We start from the raw sequence: 22,663 nt of genomic DNA on the forward strand, positions 1-22,663 counted from the left end.
TTGGTCGAGGCTGTTGATGAAAGCTTCAACAGGAATCTGATACACAGACACAGACTTTATTGTTATAGTCAGTGGAACTGAAGTCTTCCTTAAAACTGTGCTTCTGATAGGCTGAAGATAGAGTAATGGACTGTTAGTTCTTTAAGCCAAAAATGCATGGATCTGTTCTACAAAGGCTTCATTCTCTGCCTGTGGTCAGTAACTTGAGGGTCTTCTGTGGATTCTGCACTGCTGACATCTTCATACTGCAAAGCTCTGCCAGCGTTATTTGCAGTATTTCTGAGGTCTAGCAAAGTCCTCTGATGTTAGTTGGGTACCTCCCTGGGAAACTGTACTGAAAAGTGCAGGATCAATGGCCGGAATAGTCTGTGGAGTAGGCTGGATAGTGTTACTTGTTACACCTGTGCTGGGAGGAACTTCTTCTGGGGTATTAGCAGGAATGTGGGCACCGGGAGGAATTTGTATTCCAGTAAAGCTGCTTGATGTCATGTTGCTTGGGTCATAAGTTGAAGATGACGGCTGAGGGGCTGAGTGGGCAGAGAGGTTGCTCCAGAATTTTCATTTTCTCCAACATCATTATCTTCTTCAATCCCACCAGGCCCTGCTTGAGGAGTCTCTCCATTCTTTAAAAAATTATGAATATATGTTGCTTTCCACCTTGCATACTTTCTGTGTTTGACGTTTTCATCAGTGAGTTCTCCAACCGCTATTTTGAAATCTATTAAAAGACTTTCAGTGTAGAAGAACTTGATCATGTTTTTGTGAAATCACCCAGCATGATCCTCATTATCTACATACAAAAACATTTTCAAAGCATAATTCTCCAAATGGGCAGAGCCAACTATTTCTTGAGTAACAGCTTCATTATCACCCAGCTGTTTCATAAGAGCTTCTAACTGATCCATTAGCTTTGGTGAAAACGTACGACATTCAGGAGTTTTACTATCAACATTCATTCCTGTTTGCATTGCATACAAATGGCAGTAATAAGCCACCACAGGGGGTCCCCGCTTGTCATGCTCCTGAGCCGTCCTCAAATGATGCTGTACGCTCTAAAACTGTGGGGGCAGCGGAGCAAGCATGGACATCTCCACTCCAGGAATCCTATTTGGGCATGTTCTTATAGAAATTTTGCACTGACGTAAAGTATGAATGCCCTAAGATAATTAGAGTACAAAAGCAAAACTGTTGATAACTTTTGGTCGGAATTTGTTGTCTTGAGACTGTTTCACAGTCGTGGGTCATGTGTTCAGTATCCCCTGAAGCCCAGTAATGGACTAATAATTGTCTCTTAAAGGGTGTGTACCTTTCAGCGAGCTGTTCCTAGAGATGATGAATTAAAAACCCCAACAGATGCCTCTGACCTGTGGCAGTGTCCTTCTGCCTTAACTCCAGTTGGTGAATAGATGGTTGCTGAGATCTGTAACTCAAATGGCAAAATGGATCAGAGGGGCCAAAAGGAAGGGTAGCCTAGGTGGCTTGTTGGAGGGCTTGCAGGTCATCCTCCTTGCTGTGGCCCCACTGAAAGGAAATGACCTTTCTTGTAACCCTTTAGATGGATGGCATTAAGAATGCAAGTAGATGAAGAGTTCCATCAGTCCCTGGGCTTCCTTTTTAATTGCTGGAGCAGAGAGTATCAAAGCCAGTCTTTTCCCATGGAATGAGACAATGAGACTGCATACCCAGGTCAAGCCCAGGAATTTCACTTGCGTACTTGTACGTTTTCTGTAAAAGTGGCCCAGCAAGTTGCCACTTGTGTGTCAGCAGGGTGTCCAGCCCTTGTTGGGCTGTTGTCCAGCTCCCTTCTCTGGACTCAATAGGATGACATTATCAGTAAAGTAGAGGGCTAGTCCCTCCTCTGGAAAATCTGGAGATTTTCCAGGCTTTGATACATTGATGACAGATAGGAAATTCAGATAGACTTGTGGAAGGATCTGAATGGTGAATTGTACCCATTCCACATAAAGATGAACTGACTGGAATCATTCCCATTCAGAGGGATACTGAAAAGGGCGTTTGTGATATCCATTGCTGAATAACAAGTTCCCACACTCTGGACAAGTTACTACGACAGTCACACTGTCAGATACCACTGATGCCAAGGTTGTCCTGTTGATTGAACAGCCAAAATCAATTGAGTATCTGTGAACTCAAGATCAGGTACACAAGTCAAGTGAATTATTGAATAGGGATATAGTCTCAAGGAGCCTTTTGCTGCGTTAAACTCAGTAAAGAGGGCAGTTTTTCCTTTTTCTTTCCCAGGCAGATTTTTGGGAGATAGAGGTACTAGGTGCTGGTAATCGGGTAGGTTCACAATATTCTTATGCTCCTCTAACATGGCCTTAATTGCAGTAATTTCCACCAGGGCTTGGAAGAATGAGAGTAAAGTTACGATGGTACTCTCCTGGAGAGCCCCATGGTGTCCACTAGCATTTCTGGAGGCACATTAGCCTGGCTGGTGATGTGCCCTGTGGGACCCTTTGACTCTTGCAAATGATCCAGCAGTATGCCCTGAGAGAGTCTCACTAGCACCTCTCAAAGTGCTCCTTCCAGAAAGGAGTTTTTTTACTTTATTGACTACTTTGTTCTCTATGCCAATCTGTCAGAGAAAGCTGCCTGTTTTGACTTGGTCAATTAAGATAGCAAGCCAAACTGAAAGTAACAATTAAGCTTTTATGTACTTCCTATAATAGTATAAGCAAGAGTCTAAACAGGAAAGGGCCCCAGCTCCACCAGTGTTTCATTTTCCCCGTGGAACCAAACCAGGCAAGGGTCAGATGTCAGTGCGGATGGGAGTAGGGGTTGGCGGAAGATTATCTCATATCTGAAGGAGCCCCAAACAAAAGGCTCTTGCCCTTTTATGACCTCAGGAACCTTGTGGATATTGATGTAGGATGGCTAGGAGTGTAAAGTCCTGAATACTGTGTAGTAACTGAGGAAAGTACCTTTAGGTTCCCCCAGTAAAGTGGTCTACACAGAGGCACCTGAAAAGCACAGTGTATCAGCTGACCCCTCCCCCTTTCACAAGGAGGCCTCTGATGGAGGCACCTGTATAGGAATCCAGAATGCATAAGAGCATGGTATGGATGGATGGGCCTTAGTCCTCCACTGAAACTCCCTCCAGTGTCTAAAGTTCACTGGGTATGCATCAAATTTGGTGTGGGGTGAGAACTATCCCCCCATGAGAACTTTCAGGTAGAGACCTTGTAATTGTCTGTGGTTGGACCTGCAAAATCAAGCAGGATTTTGGCCTGGAGTTGAACTCCTGTATATACATATGTATACATATATATGCACATATATATACAGATATTCATACACACACCTACACTGAGTATCCTTTGTGTTTGTTGTGGTAGAGATAGAAATAAGCTTGGCTCTTTGGAGTGCTTGAAAAAAGCTTGGCCTCCTTTGTATCTTGGTGGGGGATGGAGAAGGAAAACTTAGTTTCCTTGGAGCTTGGAGTGACAGTGAACCCCTTTCCACTTTGCCCCCAGGGATTTCAGTTGGGTATTAGATCTTTATACCTTGTTTACATTAATGACCCAGCTGTGCTGTCACATGTGGGTCATCATAGAATCCAGTCTCTGTTGGGTAGTACTCTTATCTGGTTCCAGTGGAGGAGGTCATCAATATAGTGGAAGTTTTAGTACTCGATCTTGGAGCAGGGCTTTTTCTAGGTCATGGGCTTGTGGAAGGACATTAGAGGTATGTTGTAACCCATTGCACATAAGGTAAACTGATCCTGGCCATTTGTGTGAACAGGAATGTTAAAAAGGGCACGTGTGATATCAGTTGCTGCATACTTACGTGACTCACCTTGAGCAGTAAACTTCTGTGAAGGTCACAGGACCATGTGATGCCAGTGTCTGGAGCTGTACTGTGGCATTGAGCCAGCGATAATCAATTGAGTCTCTAGGCACCCAAGGCCTTACACACAGAGCGCAAGGGCTTATGAATGGAGAAATAACCTCATGGAGAACTTTTGTTTCATTAAGTTCAGCAATAAGGGCAATGAGTTGTTTTTGGTTGGTAAAGGTGCTAGGCACTGGTTTTCCACATGCCCCCCTAAAATGGCCCTAAAATGCAGTAGTTCCTATCAGGCCTTAGGGGTGAGATGCACATAGAAAATACATCTAAACCAGTAATACATTCAGTCATGGAAGCCATAACAATGGAGATTTTTAGTGGTGTGTAGGGACATGCCTATAGTTGGATTTGGATAAAGATCCCATTTGGTGAGCTCAGACCAAAAACCAGTGAGCATTATCTGTTTTCTCCTCATCGTAGTGTCCGTGGTTATAGAGATCTTAGTCATATGTGCATCAGTGTCCAAAAGGCCCAGATATGCAATTCACACCTATCTCTCCATTGAACCTTAGCACATATCCTCATATTACAACTGGGGAGATAAGAATCTTAGCCTAACCTTAATTCCTATTTATATAGAAAACGGAGAGGTTGGGTAAAAGTAATGGCAGGGGGGTTGTGTCTCGGGTTCATCTCAAGATTCACTGGGAAATGCAGAGGGGAGAGCACTTGTGTTAGTCATAGGTGTCATCATCATTTGGACTCTAGAGTGTCTGTGTGTTGGGTCACCTATGAATTCCTTGGTGGAGAGTCCATCGGTGTTCTCTGTGAGTTCCCGTTGTTGAGTAACTAGACCCAGAGATTTCCTTGGGAAACCACTTAAACAGGTCATCCATACATGGGTTCCTGATTACCATTTTTAGGTCACTTTCTTCACTGGCCAGATGATATCTATCTGTTTCTGGTTCTTCCTTTCCCTGAAATTTGTCAGTGAAGATCTGGATTGTCTTGTAAACCAATTGACATCACCTTATAAGGAGGTTTAATTGAACTAGGAAAACAGCACAGGTGGCACAAATGACACTGGAAATCTGAGTCTGGTTACCAGTCTCATCATCTACTGTTCTTGCCGCTCGTTGTTGAACAGAAGGACCATCAGAGTGGCTTATCAGGCACCTTCCAGATGGTTATACGGGTGGTTAAAACACCTTTTTTCACTGTCAGGAAACTCATCATGAGTGGGCCAAACCTGAGAAAGGAGCTGGGGAAGGAGAGGGAATCAAGTGTTCACATCATTGCCCTGCCCACTTCCTTGGGCAGAGTGGCCGCTGTCAAAGCACTCTGAAAGAGGGAGTCTGTTGTGACACATCTCTTCACCAAGTTTCACAAATTACCTCCTTTTTTTTACTGGGGTATAGTTGTTTTACAATGTTGTGTTAGTTTCTACTGTACAGCGAAGTGAAGTAGGGTTCCCTGTGCTATACAGCAGGTTCTCATTAGTTATCTATTTTATACATATTAGTGTATATATGTCAATCCCAATCTCCCAATTCAGCCCACCCCCCATTTCCCCCCTTGGTGTCCATACATTTGTTCTCTGCATCTGTGACTCTATTTCTGCCTTGCAAACAGGTTCATCTGTACCGTTTTTCTAGATTCCACATATATGCCTTAATATACGATATTTGTTTTTCTCTTTCTGACTTACTTCACTCTGCATGACAGTCTCTAGGTCCATCCACATCTCTACAAATGACCCAATTTTGTTCCCTTTTATGGCTGAGTAATATTCCATTGTATATATGTACCATGTCTTCTTTATCCATTCTTCTGTCTGTCGATAGACTTTTCTCCAAAGAAGACATACAGATGGCCAAGAGGCACATGAAAAGATGCTCAACATCACTAATTATTAGAGAAATTCAAATCAAAACTACAATGAGGTATCACCTCACACCAGTTAGAATGGGCATCATCAGAAAATCTGCAAACAACAAATGCTGGAGAGGGTGTGGAGAAAAGGAAACCCTCTTGCACTGTTGGTGGGGATGTAAATTGATACAGCCACTATGGAGAACAGTATGGATGTTTCTCAAAAAACTACAAATAGAACTACCATATGACCCAGCAATCCCACTACTGGGCATATACCCAGAGGAAAACGGTAATTCAAAAAGACACATGCATGCCAATGTTCATTGCAACACTATTTACAGTAGTCAGGTCATGGAAGCAACAAATAACCTCCTTAATGATAGAGGAGAAGTACCCCGGTCTAACTGGTCTCCTCAAGTCACTGGCAAAGCAATCTTTTTTTTTTTTTTTTTGCGGTACACGGGCCTCTCACTGTTGTGGCCTCTCCCATTGCGGAGCACAGGCTCCGGATGCGCAGGCCCAGCAGCCATGACTCACGGGCCCAGCTGCTCCACGGCATGTGGGATCTTCCTGGACCGGGGCACAAACCCGTGTCCCCTGCATCGGCAGGTGGACTCTGAACCACTGCGCCATCAGGGAAGCCCTGGCAAAGCAATCTTGAGAGCTTTACATTCTTTTTCGTTAAAAATGAGTCTCAAAAAATCACTGCATCCATCATAGGCTGTCTTATCAATGCCAGGGACAGACTTAGCACTAACAGTAGCAATTCAGTGAGCATGGTCTTCAGTGTCTTTGGTAACAAACTATTTTGTTTTCTGGTTTGTCTTTCTTATGTTTCATTTTGTAAAGGTAACTATCTCTCTATTTTTTTTTGTTTTCTTTTTGTTCTTTCCTAAAAGATAATATACTATTCTATCAGTTTTTTATTTCATTTAACATTATATACTAGACATTCCGCCATGTTAGTTTATGGGATCTTTTTCATTCCTTTTACAGTTGTATGTACAGTTGTTTGGACCATACTGTACAGCATAGTTGATATTACCATAGTTTATAGTATATACCTTGGTTTATGGAACCAGTCTCCTACATTTCCACATGTAAGTGGTTCTGAGTATTTTACAATTGCAGATATGCTGTAATGAATAATCTTGTGCATATACCTTTTTGTGGTTTGGTTTATGACTGTGTTTTAACCTAAAGTGTTACGAAAACTGGAGACCAAACTGGAACATATTTGAAACCTATGAATATTAATGAAATGATGAGACAGTTTCAGTACACATCCATTAAAACTCTTCTCACCATTTTCATATCAATCCAGCATTATAGTAATTTACATACAACTTTTGAAAATGTGAGAAAATGCTGAGGTACATTTGTCAGTAACTTGAAAGTATAGGATCAAACAGTGTATCTATTTTTCCTTTTATTGGACTAAATGCCTCTCTTTGTGTAGCTCATCGTAAAGTACCAGATGAAAATCCTGTGCTTGAGCATGGAGACTCAATGTCAGAAACTCAGCTGGAAGTAAAGAAACAAAGGCCTTCTAAAGGAGAAAGACTCAATAGTAAGTATAATAATTATAGATAACTTTATTTTAAATTAAACTTATCAGAAGATATTTTTCTTTGGTTCATGAACATGTATTTTATAGAAACCTTGTACCTTGACTTAGAGTGTGGACACCCTAAGATAACTAGAGAACAAAGGCAAAATTATTCGTACCCTTTGGTTGGTATTTCTGATCCCTTGGTCGTAGGTCAGCCACTCAGCATCTACCAAGACCCTATAACAGGTCAGTAAATGTCTCTTAAAGGGTGTTTACCTTTCAGCTGACTCCTAGAGATATGGGTTTGAAAGCCGAAAGGGGTGCCTCAAGACCCCTTGTGTCAGGGGTCTTCTGCCATAGCCTCCAACTGGTAAACAGAAATGTTGCTGAGTTCTGTAACTCAAAGAGCAAATGGTGGGGGGTGGGTGGGGAAGGGCAGCCTGGTGGCCTGTCTGAGGATCTCCACATCATCCTCTTGGTCGTGACCCCACTGAAAGGAAGAGGCCTTTCTAGTTACTCCATAGATAGGTGCCATCACGGACCATACATGGGGAATGTGACAGTGTAAGTTGCTTAATTGTCCCACCAATTGCTAGGTCTTCATTTCATTTGTGGAAGTACAGAGGACCAACGCTTGGCACACTTCTCTGGAATGAGATATCATGACCCTTACAGATCATGCTCAGGAATTTTATTAGGGTGCCAGATTACTACCTTTTCTATAATAATGACCCCACTGAGTTGCTATATGTGGGTCTGTGAGGCATCCAGTCTTTGTTTAATAGTACCCATGTTGGGCCCTAAGACAATGTCATCAATAGAGTAGAAGTCTGTTGCACCCTCTGAGAGTGGGATGTTTCCATATCATCACTTTTGTGTTGATGACATATTTCGAGAATTTTGGTAGCCTTGTGGAAGTATGGTTGTGGTGTATGGCAGACCAACCCGCAAAAAGGTATACTGATCATGATCATCCACAATAAAGGGAGGCTGAAAATGGCTTTCGTTATATCAACTGCTGCATACCAAGTTCCCTCAACTTCAGACAATAGCCTGTATCACATTCACAATGTCAGATACCATAGATGTAAGGGCTACACTATGACACTGAGCTGTGTATATCAAATGAGTCTCTGTGCATCTAAAGCTGTGGGCACAAGTTGACTGAGTTATTGAATAGTTAAATAGTCTCATGGAAAACTTTCACTCCATGAAGCAGTCATTTTTCTTCCTCAGGTAGGTATTTGGGGAGAAAAAAGCACTAGGCACTGGTAATTGGATTGGTTCACAGTCTAATACATGCCAACTGAAATGGCCCTAACTGCAGCAATTGCTGTTAGGAGTTAATACAAAGCAGGGATTCACATTGACAATTCATTTATAGTAATGATAACGTATATTAATGGGGCCATAACAATGGAAATTTATAGTGATCTAAAGGGAAACACCCATCGTTGGATCTGGATAAGGATCCCATTGGTAATGGCCTCAGACCCAATGACCCGTGACCCTTACCCAGATCCCTCACCCTTACCCAGTGAACATTATGTGTTTCTCCATCATGCTGGTGTCAGGAGTTGTGATCACAGTCACATAGCCCCAGTATCCAAAAGACCCAAGAAATGCAGTTCTTTCCTACCTCCCCATTAAACTCTGACCTTAGCATAGGTCCTCATGTTCCTACTGAGGACAAAGGGACTTGGTCTAACTCATAGTCTTGTTCATTTTTGAAAGCAGAGTGTTCTTGATAAAGGTTGGTGGGCTCTCAGTCTCATGTCAAAATTCAATGGAAAGACCTGAGCAATAGCACTTGTATTAATCACAGGGGTCACCCCCGCGTGGACCCCAGTTCAGCTTCCTTTCAGGCATCCCTTGGCCCACTACCAGGCCATGAGTTCCTTGGTAGTGAGCCCATCAGCCCACCTCTTTGACACCTCGTTATTGGATATTCACCCATAGATCTCTTATAGAGATCTAGGTCTAGATTGTCCAGGAGTAGGTTATTGATTACCATTTTCACATTGCTTTTACTGTTGGTCAGTCACTGCTACCTTGGCAGTAGGTGCTATTCCATGTCCAACAGTTTTGCAGTTAATGTCTAAATTGTCTAGTGCCAAATGACCTGACCTTATGAGGAGGCTTACTTGAGCTTAATACCTATCTAGCAAGGGTGGCATGAATGAATCAAGAAATCTGAGTCTGGTTAAGAATCTCACTCTCCTCACTCTATCAGTGTAGACCCTGGGACCACCAGCGTAGCACAGAGGGACACTGTCACTTCTGCAGTGGTGATCCAAACATGTTTTTCAGTGGTATAGAACTCATCACAGATTGGTCATCCTGTCAGAGCCAAAATAGTACCCAGATGAGGAAGGAGAGAGTCTCAGATGTTTGCTTTTTTTATTCCCCACTTTTCTTCCACCTCCTCAGCCAATATGACTGCTGTCAAGACTCTCTAAAGAAGTTGTTTTGTAGTGACAGGCCCAACAGTGTGTGTGACCTTCTCCTTCACCAAGTTTAACAAGATTAATCCCTTTAATATGGAGGCAAACTACCAGGTTTCTAAGATTTCTTTTGCTACTGGGTCATGCAGGGTCTCCCACAACTTTAGATCCCATCACTGGTGGACCATAAGCAGTAGCCACAAATTGCTTCCCTAGCTTTCTCAGGGTCCCTCTGGTGAATCTCTAATTTGATTGACCCAGCAGGTGTCTCAGCCAGTGAATCGAGGTCTAAAGAGAAGGAACTTTGCTCCCCCCTCAGAACTGAAAAGCCTATAAAAATAAAATAGCACTCTCCTAGACCACAGACCTGTGTGGTCTGTTAGCCCTGTCCAAAGCACATTGGCCTGGCTGCCCCAGGGGGCTCTCAGACTTCTGTCTAATGATCCTATGGTACCCTCTCCCCCATCACTCCAGAAATGTCCCACTGATTTACTGAGCACATCCCAAAGTGTGCCTTCCCAAAAGGCATTGAGCTTCACTTACCCTGCTTGCTGCTCCAATCTGTCTGAGAGAGAAATGCCGGCTTTTGAGTTGGTCAATTAAAATAACAAACCAAACTAAAAGTAACAAACCTTTGTTCACTTACCTCAATAGTTCAAGCAGTAAAGGACCCCAGCTGTAGCAATGTTCTATTTTCCCACTTGAAACAGCAGTGGGTGAGGGCTAGATGTATCAGTGCAAACTGGTATGAGATGTAGGAGAGGATCATCTCACAGCTGAAGGAGCACCAGACAAAAGGCTCTTGCTATTTTATGGGTCCTACGCCCTCAAAAGGTAGTGGTGGGAGGGATGGGAGTAGAAACATCCTGAATACTGAATCATAACTGAGAAAAGTTTCTTCAAGCCCCGCCCACCCCCCATAAGGTAGTCTAGGCAGTGGCAGTGCCCGAACAATACAGTGTCCCAGTCACGTCCCACCCCCGCCTCCATTTGATGGTGACTGGGCTAAGAATGCAGTGTACTTGAGAGAGTGATGGGGGCGGGAGGGCTGTGTCCCTGACTGCAACCACCTCCAGTGCCTGCAGTGCACTGGCTATGCATCAAGCCTCTGTGGGTTGAGAAACTTCTTTTCCCTATGGTAACTGCCAGGTAATGCCTTTATAATTGTCTGTGATTGTGCCTGAAAGATCACACATGAGATCCAGCCTGGCGTCAGGTTTCTTAAGTATATTCACACTTTTATATATGTACTTGTATATACATATGTAGTTATACACATATATTAGCCTGTATACCTACACGTGTGTACATAAACCTGCATAGACATATTTAGAATTCATGATAAATCTTGGAAACCTTCAATTCTACTTCATCCCCTCAGGGCTTGTTCTGCCTACTTCCATTTCATGTGTGCATGTCCTTTCTTCCACTTCGTGAATACTCTCTGAATAATATAACACATTTACTCATTTGGTCCATCTTGTTATGCCTATAAAATTATTTTGGAATTTCTTTGCCTATAGGTATGGAAAAAAATCCTCCTGAAAATATTTTGTCGTGTGTTTACAGTCTCTCCACACTTCTGCCCATGAATGAGGGTATATGTCAAATATTGTATTGATGAGTTACTTGCATTAGTACTTTTTTTCTTTCAGTAGGTTCATTTCTTTAAGTTTGCTTTCAGTTTTAGTTCCTCTTTTCTTATTTAATTTTATTTTTGAAACATGTGGAACCTGACCCTGCTTCCAAAAGTAAAAACTATACAAAAAGGTATACTTAGAGGAGTAGCATTTCTTCTTCAGTTCTCTCCCTTTTACCCTATGGGTAACCAACTACATTGTTTTCTATCTCACTTGTTTTTCATTTTGTAAAGGTAAGTATCTCTCTGATTCTCTCCCTCTCTCTCTCTCTGTCTCTCTCTGTCTCTCTCTGTCTCTTATTTCCTTATTTTCCCTTCTTCCTTACCTAGAAGGTACCACACAACTTTTCACCTTTGGGTTTTTTTTTTCCACTTGATATTATCTTCTTGAAATCCCTCCAAGTCAGTTTATAGAGGTTCATTTGATCCTTTTTACATCTCTACATACAACAGTTTGTACCATGTTATTTACCATAATTTACCAAGTTTATAGTATATGTATTAGCTTGTTTATCTAGTTTCCCATGCATGAACATTTATATGCAATTACGAATAATGCTGTAATTAGCAAATTGTACACTTGCATTTTGTTGATTGGTCTATGAAGTCTATGTGATCTGTAAAATATAAGTAACCTAAGAGAAATAGAGACAAATGTAAACTATGTATAATGCCTGGAAATGTTTATGAGATAATGAGAAAGAGTCAAAACACATCTATTTATTAAACTCCTCTCACAGTCTTATCAGATCTAGCATTATGGTGACTCCACTATAACTTCAGAAAAGTGAGAATGTTGCTGTATTCTTATTATAAATTTGATATATAGGGATTTATAATAGTTGTATTTTTCTATTCAGTGGACTAAGTATATCTCTTATGTAGCTCATGATAAAGCATCAGATGAAAATCTTATATGTGAGCATCAAGAACCAATGTCAAAAACCCAAATGCAAGTAAAGAAACAGAGAGAAAAGACACAGTCAGTATACTAACTACAGATAACTTTAAGTTATTTTAAATTAATTACAGCTAAAGATCTTCTTCTTTGGTTCATAAATCTGTATTTTAATGTATATTTTGGAGAAATTTTATACTTTAACCTAAAGTATAAATACCCTAAGATAACTAGAGGATAAAAGCTAAAGTTATGAAACTTTTGGTCAGTATTTCTGATTGTAATATTTTTCATAGTCATGGTTCATGCACTCAGTATCCACTAAACCAATAATAGGCACATAATTGTCTTTCAAAAGGTGTGTACCTTTCACCCTACTACAGGAAATTAGGCATACAGAAGCCTAAATTAATCCACTATCTTGTGGAATTGCCTTCTTCCAAAGACTCTAAATGATGAACAGAGAAGTTGCTGAGAGCTGTATCTCAATTCATTTTCAGAGGGGCCAAGGAGAAGTGTGACCTGGGAGGCCTGTTGGATGGCCTCCAGACCATCCGCTTGAGATCCATTCAAATGTAGGTGCATTTTTGGAAACTTAATAGTTGGTTGCGGTCAGGATCCCACTGAGGGGAATGTAAGAGTGTCAGTAGCAGAATAGCTCCACAGATTTTTGGGACTCTTGTATTTGTTGTGAGTAAGAGGACAAATATTGGTGGTTATCTCCTCAAGATGATACGTATTGTGCTTTCCCACACAGTCCTTGTCCATGTCCCTGTTAATGACCCAGCTGTGTTGCTGAGTATGGGTCAACATAGCATCGGTCCCTGTAGGGTAGTACACATGCCTGGGCCCACCAGGAGGATGCCACCAATATAGTGGGCAGCTAGTTGGGAGTGGGTCTTCTTCCTGCTCATGGCCTTGTGGGAAGGACATTAAAGGTGTGTTGCAATCCATTACACAAGAGGCAAACTGATCCTGATCATCTGTGTGGGCAGTGATGCTGAGAAGGGCATTTGCAATGTGAATTACTTTATACCTGTTTCCCTCAGCTTGGGCAAGAGCCTCTATGGCAGTCACAGTATCCAGTAAGGCCAGTGTCCTGATCTGTACCACAGCATTAAGCTGCCTGTAATCCAGTCTGTAGGCATGTTAGGCCATATGCACAGGTTCACTCAATTACTGAATGGAGAGGTAATCTCACAGAGATGTTTGGCTTACCTAAACTCAGCAAAGAGGGCAGGCATTTGTTTTTCTTTGCTTAGTAGTTGTTTTTGGAGACGAATCTCTAGGCACTGGTAGTCTGGTAGGTTTACAGTCTTCCATATGCCCCACTAAAATGACCCTGAGTGCAGTAGCGCTCATCACGGCTTGGTGCTGATGTGAGTTGGAGTTCACATAGAAAATACACCTGTACTCGTTAAATATTCAGTAGTGGGGGCCATAAAATAGAGGTATATAGTGTCCAAAGGCACCCCCCACCATGGCCAGGTGTAAGTATACGTCAAAAAGCATTAACTGTTTTCCTCTCATCCCGGCGTCACAGTTGTGGAGGTAACAGTCATTGGTAAACTAGTAGCCAAATGGCCCAAGATATGCAGTCTCCCCCCACTGCCCCTATGAACTCTGAGTTGGCATATATTCTTAGGTGCCAAAGGGGACATAGGGACTTGGCCTAATCCCTAATTTTGTGTAATTTTATAAGCCAAGCATTCTGGGTAAAAATAGAGTTCTCCATTTTATCTTGAGACTGCTGGGAGGAGCAGAAGGAATAGCACGTGTATTAGTAATAAGTGTCATCACCATTTTGGTTCTCGTGGGGCTGTGTGTTGGCCCCCATGGCTCAGTACCTGTCCACAGGATGCTTGGTAGAGTCCATCCATCCCTTCCTTGAGCCTCCATTGCTGGGTAACTAGACAGTGTTTCCAGCAGCAGGGAACTCACCATGGGTGGGCGGAAATTTTCAGAAACCAAATGTCAGCCAGAAGAGGAAAGGGAGTGTCTTAGGTGTTTGTGTCTTTTCTTCCCCACCCCCTTCCTTGTCCTTCTTGGACAAAGTGCTCCGTGTCAGGGAACTCAGAACCAGGGGTTCTGTTGGGACACCGCCAACAAGGTGCCACTGTCCTTCACAAAGTTAACAAGAGTAGCTCCTCCATGGTGGAGTCTCTGTAGTCTCCTCAGGTTGCTGGTCAAGTGAAACTGAGAAATCTGGATCCTTTTTCATTAGACATGAGTTTCAAAACCTCACTGTATCACGGGCTATCCATCAGTGCCAGAGACAGGCTAAGAGTTAATAGTAGTCACTGGGTACAACTCAGCCAGCACTTTCTGCAGTGACTTCTGTAACCCTCCAGGTTGTCTTTTGGTTTATATTTTCTCTGTTTCATCTTTTGAAGATAAGTTATCTTTTGTCTTTTTTTTTCCCTTTTCTTCTTTCTTTCTTAAAAGTTAGCCTGTTAAAATTCTCTCTTTCAGGTTTTTTTCCTTCATTAAGCCTTACATCTTAGAAATGCTCCCAAGTCAGTTTGTCAGGATGTTTTTCATTTCCTCTTATACCTATTTGCACAGCTGTGTGCGCTACATTGTATCCCATAGTTTATATTTTCATAGTTTACATACACTACTTCAGCTTACCAATTCGTATGCTTGTATGCTTAAGTGGTTTTGAGTATTTTGCAATTACAGGTATGCTGCAATGAATAATCTTGAACATATCTATTTTCCTTGTTTGATCTATCAGTGTGTATTAACTGAAAACATCAGGAAAACTCAGAAAACGAGAGACTAATATAAAACATTTAAAATTAGGAATATTAATGATATGAAAAAATACTTACCACACGCACTCATTAAGACTCATAGTTTTCACATCTGATCTCGCATCATGGTGATTCACTTATAACTTCATATAAATGGGAGAAAACACCACTGCTCTCTGCTTTAAATTTGAAATCTAGGGATCTCTTTTTTTATTGAATGGACTAAATCCTTCTCTTTATGTAGCTCAGGATGAAGTACCAGATGGAAATCGTATGCTTGAGCATCAAGATTCTGTGTCAAAATCAGAGATTCAAGTGAAGAAACAAAGCCCTCACAAAGGGGAAAGACATATTAGTAAGTACAAAAGCTACAGAAGACTTCAAGTGATTTTAAATTAAGCTCATTACAAGATGTTTTTATTTTGGTTCACGGATACGTATTTTTTGAGCATATGTTTTATAGGAATTTTACACTTTGACTAAAGTGTGAATACCATGAGATAACTAGGGAAAAACAGCAGAAATATTGAACCCTTTGGTTGGAATTTCTGTTCTTAAGATTATTTTATGACCAGAAGATGAATGCCCCAAGGCCCGATAGCAGGTGAATAATTGTCTCTCCAAAGTAGTGTGCCTTTCAGCTGACTCCAGGTGATTATGGGTACAGAAGTCCAATGGATTCCTCTACGTGTCACAGCAGCCTTTTGCCATAGGCTCCAATGGCAAACAGATGTTTCTGAGATCTGTAAATCAAGCATCAGATGGGGGTCATGGGACCTGTTGGAGGGTCCTTAGGGCACCCTCTTGGTTGTGTCCTCACTGAAAGGAAGCAGCCTTTCTGGTAACCCCATAGATGGGTGTCATCAAGGGCTCCACATGGGCAAATGAGAGTGCAAGTGGTCAAAGAATGTCACTAATTGCTGGACCGCTTTTTATTTATTGGAGTTGATTAGCCCAAGTGCGGCAGTCTTATCCTCTGGAATGAGATGTCATGCCCCTTAGAGGACATGTCCAGGAATTTCACTAAGTTACCAGGTAACTAACTGTACCTTGTGTGTACTGATGGCCCAGCCAAGAGCTACTGGTGGGTTCACAGTGCATCTAATCCTTGTTGGGGGTGTCCTTGTCTGGGCCCACTTGAATGAAAACTAGTCCTCCCTTTGAGAGCAGGCTGCTTAGACGTCATGAGCTGTGCCCTGATTATAGATATTTGAGCAATTTGGTGGCCATGTGAAGGACATTAGTAGGATATTGCAACTCCTTTCATATAAGGTTAAACTAATAACTGGGATCATTTGTGTGGAGAGGCATGCAGCAAAGGGCATTTGATTTGCATATTGAGGTCCTTCAGTTTGGAAAACAGCCTGTATGACAGTTACAGTGTAGGTACCACCGGGTCTCACTGCTGTACTATAGCATTGACCTACCAAAATCAATTGAGTCACATGTACTTGAGGCTGTGTGCAAAGATCAAGTTAGTTATTCAAATGGGAAATAGTCTCATGGAGAAATTTCTGTTTATTAAGCTCAGCAGTGAGAGCAGTTTATGTCTTTTTCTTCCCAGGAATTAGTTTAGGGAGACACAAGTGGGAGGCACTGTTTAGTCTGGAGGTTCTCAGTCTTCCACGTGCCCCTCTAAAATGCCCCTAAATACAGCAGTTCCCATGAGGGAACTGAATTCGAGTGTGGGTGCACATAGAAGATACATCTACATCATTACACATTCAGTAGCGGGGACCATAAAAATGGAGTTTTGTGGTTGCCTGAAAGGATACACTCACAGTGTAGTGTTTGACCAAGGGTGTCCCTGGTGGTGGCCTCAGATGAAAAGCCAGAGAGCTTTATCTCTTTCCCCCAGCACCTGGTGTCAGAGGCTATGGAGATCATGGCCACCTGTGCACCAGTAGCCTAAGGGCTCTAGAAATGCAGCAGTGCCCCACCCCACTTTGAATTCTGACCTTGGCATACATGCTCAGATCACCACTCGTGGCAGGAATATTTTGTGTATGTATGTGTGTGTGTGTATATATTTATATATATATATACACACACACACACACACAACAGATATATATAGATAGGTAGATCAATAGATATTGCCTAGAAATGTTAGTGTTACACCTTCTTTAACAAATGCCCATTAAAAATATCCTCTCAAATTTTATGTCACATCTGACATTATGGTAATTTACTTATAACTTTATCAAAATGAGAGAAAATTTTGCTGTATATATGTTATAAATTTGAAATCTAGAGATTGCATACTAGATATGTTTTTCCATGGAGGAACTAAATGCATCTCTTTATGTAGCTCATGATGACACACCAGACAAAAATCCTGTGCTTAAACATCAAGAGTCAGTGTCAGAACTCCCCATGCAAGTACAAAAACAAATAACTTCCAGAGGAGGACAACACAGTAGTAAGTATAACAATTATAGGTACCTTTAAATGTTAAAAAAGTAATCACATCAGAACTTATTTCTTTAGTTCATGAATATGTATTTGAGCATATAATTTATAGGAATTTTACACTTTGATCTAAATGTGAATACCATAAAACAACTAGAGAAGAAGAAACATTTAACATTTGGTTGGAATTTCTTGTTATAAAACTACTTCATGGTGGGACTTCTGCACTCAGTGTCCACCAAGATCCATAACTGGTCAGTAGTCTTTCAAAGGGTGTTTACTTTCAGTCAACAATAGAAGATTATGAGTCCAAAGCCAGCTGGCACCTCTGATGTGTGGCAGTGTTCTTTTGCCACAGGCTCCAATTGGCAAACAGAGAGGTTGCTGAGACCCGCAACCTAAAAGGCGGTAGATGCAAGGGGGCAAGGAAAAGGGTTGCCTGTGTAGCCTGTTGGAGGGTCTCTAGGGTATCCTGTTGTCAGGCCCCACTCAGGGTAAAGGTCTTTTTGGTTACCTGATTGATGGGTGCTGTCATCAAGGTGGCCTTGTAGGGGAAGTTGTGAGTACCAGTATCTGAATACTCCCACAAGTCATTGGGCATCCTTTGTGTTTGTTGGGGCTGAGAGCCTGAGCATGACTAAAACTAGGCAGTTATTGTCTCCGGACTGAGAGCTACTGTCCCTTCCCAGTTTATTCCCAGAAATTTCCCAGGATTCATAAGCCCTTGTGCCTTGTCCATAGTAATGTCCTAGACATGTTGCTACGTGTGCGTCAAAATGGCATACAGTCCTGGTTGAGTAGTACCCTTTCCTCAACCCACTAGGAGGCATTCATTAATATATGGAAGGCTAGGGCTCCATCTGGAAGTGGGACTTCCTCCTGCTCATGGCCTTGTGGAAGGGCATTAAAGGTGTATTGCAACGCATTACACCAAAGGCAAACTGATCCTGATCATCTGTGTGGACAGGGATGCTGAAAAGGGCATTTGCAATGTGAATTGCTTCATACCTGTTTCCCTCAGCTTGGGCAAAAGCTATGTCAGTCAGTGTCAGGTAATGCTATTGCCATAGTTGTACTACATCGCTGAGCCTGATTTCTGCTTGAGTTTCCAGGTACCCAAGGCCTTTTGCAAAGCTCAGATAATGAACCTTGGCTTCCTTAAGCACAGCAATGGGGGCAGTTTTGTTTGTTTGTTTTTGAATTCCTGAGGCAATTAATGCTGTTTTTGAGAGACAATACTGCTAGCAGGTAATAGTTTGGTAGGTTTACAGTCTTCCATATGCCCCACTAAAATGGTCTTAAATGCAATAATATCCTTTAGGCTTTAGAGTAAGTGTAATCTGGTATACATATCGATAATACATCTATAACAATAATCCATTCAGTAGTGGTGCCACAATAATGATATGTTACACCTGTAGTCAGGCTGGGTAAGGATCTTGGTGGTGTCGGCTTCAGACAGAAAATCAGAGAGCATTATCAATTTTCTCATTCTCATTCCAGGGGATTGGGGGTCACCATCAACTGTGGACCATTACCAAAAGGCCCAAGAAATGCAATTCTCCCTCATGTGTACTCTGAACTTTGACCCTTGGCATAGGATCTCACTCCTTCACTCTGGACTTAGGAACATTGGACATGTCATAGTCTTGTTTAATCCAAAAAGTTTGGGTAAAAGTTGGTAAGGCTCTATGATTCGTTTTAGAATTTACTGGAAGAAGGAAAAGAAATAGCACTTCTGTTAGTCATAGGGGTCATTATTACCTGGCATACCCTATAGGGGTTGCCATTTGGCCCCTTAAGGTATGCTACTTGGCCATGAGTTTCTAAGTGGAGAACCCATTAATCTCTTCTTTTGAGCTCCCACTGTTTAAAAAACAGACCCAGAGGTACTGGGAGAGCACTACCCAAATTCTCCACTAGTGTGTTCCCAGTTACCATTTTCATGTCACCTTATGTGATGGTCTCTCTCTGTTATTTTGGCAGTAGTTACATTTTCCCTGCCCAGGAATTTGTCAGTTAAGTTCTGGATTATGTCACTAACAGACGGACCTGATGTTATGAGGAGCTTTAATTGAGCTTGATAACCAGCAGGAGTGGCACTAATGAACCTAGAGTCTTGTTAACAATCTCATCATCCACCACTGTCACTCTCTCACTGTAGAACCAAGGGACCACCAGTGTAGTTTGCAGGGCTGCTATCCTCTGGAAACTTGGTCTAAACATGTGTTTTAGTCATAGAGAACCCATCACTGGTGGGCCAAAGCTGTCACAGCCCAAATGGTTTCTAGCTGAGGAAGAAGGACTTGAGTGTTCCTCTTAGCCTCCTTGATCAAACTTTCTGCTGTCAGACACTCCTAAGGAGGTCCACCCACGAAGTGCCACTGATCCTCACTAACTTTAAGAAGAGCTAACACCAGTCCTTCTCAAACTCTTCCAAAATTGCAGAGGGAGAAACCCTCCCAAATTCATTCTACGAAGCCACCATCACCCTGATACCAAAACCAGAAAAAGGCATCACAAAAAAAGAAAATTATAGACCAGTATCATTGATGAACATAGATGCAAAAATCCTGAACAAAATACTAGCAAACAGAATCCAACAGCACATTAAAAGGATCATACACCACGATCAAGTGGGATTTGTCCCAGGGATGCAAGGATTCTTCAATATACACAAATCAATCAGTGTGATACACCACATTAACAAATTAAGGAATAAAAACCATATGATCATCTCAATAGATGCAGAAAAAGCTTTTGACAAATTTCAACACCCATTTATGATAAAAACTCTCCATTAAATGGGCATAGAGGGAACCTACCTCAACATAATAAAGGCCATATATGACAAACCCACAGCAAGCATCATACTCAATGGTGAAAAACTGAAAGCATTTCCACTAAGATCAGGAACAAGGCAGGGATGTCCACTCTAACCACTCTTATTCAACTTAGTTTTGGAAGCCCTAGCCACAGCAATCAGAGAAGAAAAAGAAATAAAAGGAATCAAATTGGAAAAGAAGAAGTAAAATTGTCACTGTTTGCCAATGACATGATACTATACATAGAAAATGCTGAAGATGCCACCAGAAAACTACTAGAACTAATCAATGAATTTGGTAAAGTTGCAGGATACAAAATTAATGAACAGAAATCTCTGGCATTCCTATACACCAACAATGAAAAATCAGAAAGAGAAATTAAGAAAACACTTCCATTTACCATTGCAACAAAAAGAATAAAATACCTAGGAATAAACCTGCCTAAGGAGGCAAAAGACTTGTATTCAGAAAACTGTAAAACACTGATGAAAGAAATCAAAGATGACATAAACAGATGGAGAGATATACCATGTTCTTGGATTAGAAGAATCAGTGTTGTGAAAATGACTGTACTGCCCAAAGCAATCTACAGATTCAGTACACTCCCTATCAAACTACCAATGGCATTCTTCACAGAATTAGAACCAAAAACCTTACAATTTGTATAGAAACACAAAAGACCCCGAATAGTCAAAGAAATCTTGAGAAAGAAAAACAGAGTTGGAGGAATCAGGCTCCCTGACTTCAAACTATACCACAAAGCTACAGTAATAAAGACAGTATTGCACTGGTGCAAAAACAGCCATTCTGGCTGGTGTGAGGTGATGTCTTATTGTGGTTTTGATTTGCATTTCTCTCATAATTAGTGATGTTGAACATCTTTTCATGTACCTCTTGGCCATCTGTATGTCTTCTTTGGAGAAATGTCTACTTAGGTCTTCTGCCCATTTTTTTTTATTGGGGTTGTTTGTTTTTATGCTATTAAGCCACATGAGCTGTTTGTAAATTTTGAAGACTAATCCCTTGTTGGTTGCTTCGTTTGCAGATATTTTCTCCCATTCTGTGAGTTGTCTTTTTGTTTTGTTTATGGTTTCCTTTGATGTGCAAAAGTTTGAGTTTAGTTAGGTCCCGTTTGTTTATTTTTGTTTTTATCTCCATTACTCTGGGAGACGGATCAAAAAAGATATTGCTGCCATTTATGTCAGAGAGTGTTCTGCCTATGTTTTCCTCTAAGAGTTTTATAGTGTCCAGTCTTACATTTAGGTCTTTAATCCATTTTGAGTTTATTTTTGTGTATGGTGTTAAAGAGTGTTCTAACTTCGTTTTTTTACATGTAGCTGCCCAGTTATCACAGCACCATTGATTGAGGAGACTGTCTTTCCTCCATTGTATAGTCTTGCCTCCTTTGTCATAGATTAATTGGCCATAGGTGCATGGGTTTATTTCTGGGCCTCCTACCCTATTCCATTGATCTATATTCCCATTTTTTTCCAGTACCATACTGTTTTAATGACTATAGTTTTGTAGTATAGTCTGACATCAGGGAGCTTGATTCCTCCAGCTCTGTTTTTCTCTCTCAAGATCGCTTTGGCTATTCGGGGTCTTTTGTGTCTCCACACATATTTTAAGATTTTTTGTTCTAGTTCTGTGAAAAATGCCATTGGTAATTTGATAGGGGTTGCATTGAATCTGTAGATTGCCTTGGGTAGTATAGTCATTTTGCCAATATTGATTCTGCCAAGCCAAGAATATGGTATATCTTTCCGTCTGTTTGTGTCAACTTCTATTTCTTTCATCAGCGTCTTATAATTTTCAGAGTACAGGTTTTTTGCCTCCTTAGGTAGGTTTATTTTCAGGCATTTTATTCTTTTTGATGTGATGGTAAATGGGATTGTTCCTTTAATTTCTCTTTCTGATCTTTCATTGTCAGTGTATAGAAATGCAACAGATTTCTGTGTATTAATTTTGTAACCTGCAGATTTACCAGATTCTTTGATGAGCTCTAGTAGTTTTCTGGTAGCATCTTTAGGATTTTCTATCTATAGTATTATGTCATCTGCAAACAGTGACAGTTTAATTTCTTCTTTTCCAATTTGGATTTCTTTTTCTTCTCTGACTTCTGTAGCTAGGACTTCCAAAGCTATGTTGAATAAAAGTGGTGAGAGTGGACATCCTTATCTTGTTCCTGATCTTAGAAGAAATGTTTTCAGCTTTTCACCGTTGAGTTTGATGTTATCTGTAGGTTTGTCGTATATGGCCTTTATTATGTTGAGGTATGTGCCCTCTGTGCCCACTTTCTGGAGCGTTTTTATCACAAATAGGTATTGAATTTTCTTAAAACCTTTTTCTGCATCTATCGAGATGATCATACGGTTTTTATTCTTCAGTTTATTGATGTGATGTATCACACTCATTGATTTGTGGATCTTGAAAAATCCTTGCTTCCCTGGGG

The 22,663-nt window shown here is 41.2% G+C and overlaps 1 protein-coding gene and 1 pseudogene across 25 annotated transcripts in view; one reads left to right on the top strand and one right to left on the bottom strand.

Moving 5' to 3' along the window:
- The window catches only part of CCDC7 (coiled-coil domain containing 7), a 287,188-nt gene that overhangs the window by 155,160 nt on the left and 109,365 nt on the right, over nucleotides 1–22,663 (top strand). For all 25 annotated transcript variants that reach the window (XM_029236341.1, XM_029236344.1, XM_029236348.1 and 22 more), the window contains 3 exons: nucleotides 7,145–7,255; nucleotides 15,219–15,329; nucleotides 17,286–17,396. In XM_029236341.1, coding sequence (XP_029092174.1) covers nucleotides 7,145–7,255; nucleotides 15,219–15,329; nucleotides 17,286–17,396 — 333 coding nt within the window. The remainder of the gene's footprint in view (nucleotides 1–7,144; nucleotides 7,256–15,218; nucleotides 15,330–17,285; nucleotides 17,397–22,663) is intronic.
- On the bottom strand, nucleotides 179–1,088 carry LOC114903505 (annotated as a pseudogene).

Source organism: Monodon monoceros, unplaced genomic scaffold, assembly GCF_005190385.1.
Source record: "Monodon monoceros isolate NGI ecotype Baffin Bay Population unplaced genomic scaffold, NGI_Narwhal_1 Super_Scaffold_21, whole genome shotgun sequence".
Taxonomy (NCBI): Eukaryota; Metazoa; Chordata; class Mammalia; order Artiodactyla; family Monodontidae; genus Monodon; species Monodon monoceros.